Consider the following 4,331-nt stretch of genomic DNA (forward strand, 5'->3'; position numbering starts at 1 on the left):
TAAAGGGACTTTCACAGGTACACGTGTCACTGACATTTTTGGAAAAAGCTACGATCCAAACTACGAGACAGATGGTTGAAAATAATAAGGGTCACCATGATGGCATTATCCACAATACATGGTACACGCTCTATAATAACCACCAGTGCCTCCTACAGCTTATTAAATCAAGTGTGAATATTCCGCACAGAACAATTTACAAAAAAAACCCACGCACATTTATATGATCTTTGCGATCTTTCCTGTAGTAACAGCAACATTTCCATATGAAGTCTTAATATGAAAAGCAGACACCACTTACTGTCGAGAAAAATTGAAATTCTGACCACCAGATAACAGGATTTTCTGCTTTACACAAACTAACCAAACCCAAGACTGCATAAATATTTCACATGAATCACAGTGCACTACTTTTCATCAAATTGATTAGTTTTTTTCCGTGTATATGAAACACGACATTGAAAAAAATTGCTTGGGTTCAGACCATAATAAAAACAGGAATGTGTAAAAGGTGCTTTTTCTTGCTACGCCATGTGAACAGGGTCTGTGAGGGTCTGTCCCACTGTCCTACTTCCATTCTTGAGAATTCCCTCTGTGGTGATATGACCCAGGTTCACTGCTGGTGTTTTTGGGCCGCCAATATCTGTGTCCTCAGCCTGAGGCTCTAAGAAAGCCACCCTCTTTCCATTTGACCGCCGCTGTCCTGACTCTACCTCCCTGGGGTCCGAACAGAGGACCATGGCTCGTCCGCCGCACCCGCCTGAGCCTCTGTTTTCCCGACACCGGCAGGGGGTGAGGTAGAGGTAAAGCAGTACCAGTATGATGCTGACCACACAGGAAGCGAGGGTGGTGAACGCTGTGTTGAAATGTTCCGCGCCGCTGCGATGTGCCGAGCCGCTGGCAGAGGTAGAGCTTATGTTTCCAACCACCACACTGATCTCCAGAGACTCACTGGGATCATAGTGGCGTCCGCGGGCTACTACACACCCATATGTGCCGGAATCCTCAATCAGTGCTTCTTGGATTTCAATGGTGCCACTGGGATGAACTGTTATATGAGCACTCGGATCATTGGTGGATGAATTCAGCGCCAGCCTGGGGGTAACCCAGAACACCACCTGCTCCTTTTGGACCGGCAAAGTCAACCCTGGGCATGGCACACTTAGCCCTTTACCAGGCTCTACTTGATAGGTCTGCACCTCAAGGGGCATGTCCAACGCTTCCTGCTGCTGACAATTAAATCCTGGTCCTGCACCTTCTCGGCATGGGCAGTCACCCATGAAATCCACCAGAGGCCGATACTGTTTCCACATCCAATACTCCAGCAAGGCAAGCAATGCACAGTCACAAACCAGGGGGTTTCCCTGCAAATAAATGTCTCCTTTGCGGGTAAGAGACAGCAAGCTCTGGACGGGCACCTTGGAGAGCCTGTTGTTTGATAGGTCGAGAAATGTTAGGTTACGAGGACCTCCAGGTTCCTCATAAAGCCCCAGAGGGAAGACAGTCAATCTGTTTGCTGAGAGGTAGAGCCTCTGCAGACTGTAAAGGTCGCTGAAGGCCCCTTGGTCGATCTGGGCGATCTGGTTGCCAAACAGCAGCATTTCTTTCAGTTCCTTCAACCCAGTGAAGATGGACGAATTCAGCACTGTCAGTTGGTTGGATGAGAGGTCCAGGTGGAGGAGATGCGGCGTCACAGCGAAGGCATTCACCTCAATTTCGCTTATGGAGTTCTTGCTAAGAACCAGTGTAACAAGCCTGTCAAACGGTCGGGAAATCCAGCCCACACGCAGGGCAGCGAGGGTGTTGTGGCTCAGATCCAGCCGCGTGGCATAGCTCGGCAGATCAAAGGGCAGCGCAGACAGATTGCGTCCGCTGCAGGAAATGATATCACTCGCACAAAGGCAGTAGGGTGGGCAAGAGGCCACAGAGGGAAGGAAGCCAAGACACAGGAGGAGCAGCACGGTTGGAGCGGCAGCTTTGCAACCGCCACCTCCAACATTAGTCTTGCCTAAAAGCTCTGACGCAAGGGGATGCATCCTGGTTTTCCCCCTGGATGGGATCTCAGGTTACCGTCTCACTGGGTGTGCACATGTCAGGTCCACAAGCTGCTGATAACGCACGGCTCTGATGAACTGACGAGGGGAAACAATGAAGAAGAGAGAGGGACAATGGAAATGAATCTCTTTTGTTTTATACTCAATAATAAATACCTATCCATCACACTGTAAATGATCTCCGAACACATGATAAAGGGAAAAAAAAGGCATTACGATGGAAAGTATGAGCAAACAATAACACTATGACAAAGAGGATATAACAGGTAAAGGCAATGCATGCACGTAGCTCTAAAAATAAATTATTTTTATGGCTGTTGGCATCCACGGCACATGACAACTGTTAGTAACCGCCGGACTGAGTGTAACTTAATCCATGCACATTAGCAATACTCCTCCCCCATTTTCCACCAATACAAATACAGTCAGTTTACTTGGTGCTTTAACTCATAACAAAACACTTAAATAAAGAAATATCTGTAACAGTTTACATCGGGTTTTAACATTTTTCTAATATTTATTATCTATTTGACTAAAAATAAAGAGTCATCTGTTCAGTCTCAATGTTTTTATCTATCAGATGAAAATGTATATTAATGTACTAATTTAATGAGCTATAGTTAAGTTACACAACTCTGTCTTTAGGTTTGCCAATAGCCATGCAGAGCACTAAAGAAGCACTGGAAAGGAAAACACAGGGAGGGTCTAGAGATGCATTTATTATTAAAGCATTCAATTAACAACTGACAGAAAAACTAATCTGCTATTGAGCAAATATTCAACTGTCTCACTTTCATAACTTCGGAAATTAAAACCGACTTCTAATATACATATTTTATTGTTATTTTTAGAGCCTTTCTAGCCCAAAGTCTTCTACTGATTTATTTGTATCTCTGTTATATTTGCATGCACATGCCCAAGCTGTGCCAGCAGTCTACTGGTAAACATGACTGCTTGCTCCCACTTCCAGCAATACTGGCTCAAGAATAAGCCCTACTGCGAAGTTTAAAGAAGTAGGAGTGATAGAAAAAACTATAAATGCTGCACCTAAGTCGGCAAAATGAGTAGAAAACAGAGGGAATTGTCAATTCTGAGAATTCTTAATAATAATCCATGTTTGTAGAAATTGCTCAACCTTCTGTCATTTCCATGTGGCTCAATTAATATAATTAATACTTAAGATGCACCAAAACCAAACAACTCACCTTTACGCCCTACTGCTGCCGCCTGTCCGAACCATCTTCCCTCATATCAGGACGCACGACGCACAACCGCGTCCCGTTTGCGAATCCTAAAATCCTCAGGGCAACTTGGCTCTCTTTTGGAGTAAAGCGCATCGTTTCCAACCCCCCCGTTTATCCCAGATAGTCTGCGACTGAGGCTGACTGTGTGGAGGAAACGGGGAAGACGCAGCTGAGCCTGCTCACCTGCAGGTCGGGTTGCGTGTCGCTGTGGGAGAGGTCGCCCTGAGAGTAAATACGGAACAACAGCCGCCCAATGATATGAGTGGATATGAGACAGGAGGAAGGAAGAGGAGGAGAGGAGCGGCAGCGGGGGGGAGAGGGGGGCTGCATCAGGACCACTCACTCTTAAGGAGGCTGTATTTGTGAATCCACCATATTTTATTTTTTGGTCAAAGAAATCAGAGAAGGGGGATGCAAATAATGGAAATGATTACAAGTTGTTTCACTTTAAAAAAAAAAAACAAAACAAAACATTAAAGCACACCTTTTATACAGATGCTTATTAAAGGTGTATTTAGCACTATTATTAAAGCTCTTGGGGATCCCCAGGGGGAAGTTTAGGTATTGCAGTAGAGCAAGGTGGTTCAAAAATGCAAGAAAAAGATATAAGAAATATTTCTAGTCCCTGAACCAAGCTACTTACTGTAAGTAACTGACTGACTACAGTCTGGTGAAGAAACAACCAAAGTTAAGTGATCAGAGTCAAGTGAAAAGTGGTGGTGGCTGAATATACACTGCGGAAATTCATGAATATCATGAATAGCGACAAACAAAATAAGAGTGTTGCTCTTAAGAAATCAAATACTGCACAAATATGATTTGATGAGTGAGGAAAATCTTTGCAAAAATGACGTGATTTTCACACGAGTCCCAAAAAGTATGCGTGAAAAGGTTTTGAATCATTTCTTTATGCAGAAAAGTAGAAAATTCTGAAGTGCGGCACTGGCTGTATGACATTTGAGAAGTGGCCAAAATAATAATAATGACTTCACAGTGACAAAGTCAAAGAGAATTATTTTGAGTTCTCCTGAGC

The 4,331-nt window shown here is 44.3% G+C and overlaps 1 protein-coding gene across 1 annotated transcript; it reads right to left on the reverse strand.

The window, feature by feature from the left end:
- Positions 1-222: 222 nt before the first annotated feature.
- LOC311508400 (amphoterin-induced protein 2-like) lies at positions 223-2,036 on the reverse strand (the record flags this gene model as incomplete). Its single annotated transcript, XM_084573138.1, has 1 exon — positions 223-2,036. The coding sequence occupies one exon, from the start codon at positions 2,034-2,036 to the stop codon at positions 525-527; it is 1,512 nt and encodes a 503-aa protein (XP_084429264.1). The 3' UTR covers positions 223-524.
- Positions 2,037-4,331: the final 2,295 nt, after the last annotated feature.

The sequence above is a fragment of the Chelon labrosus genome (genome assembly GCF_963514085.1).
Source record: "Chelon labrosus genome assembly, chromosome: 23".
In the NCBI taxonomy this organism is placed as follows: Eukaryota; Metazoa; Chordata; class Actinopteri; order Mugiliformes; family Mugilidae; genus Chelon; species Chelon labrosus.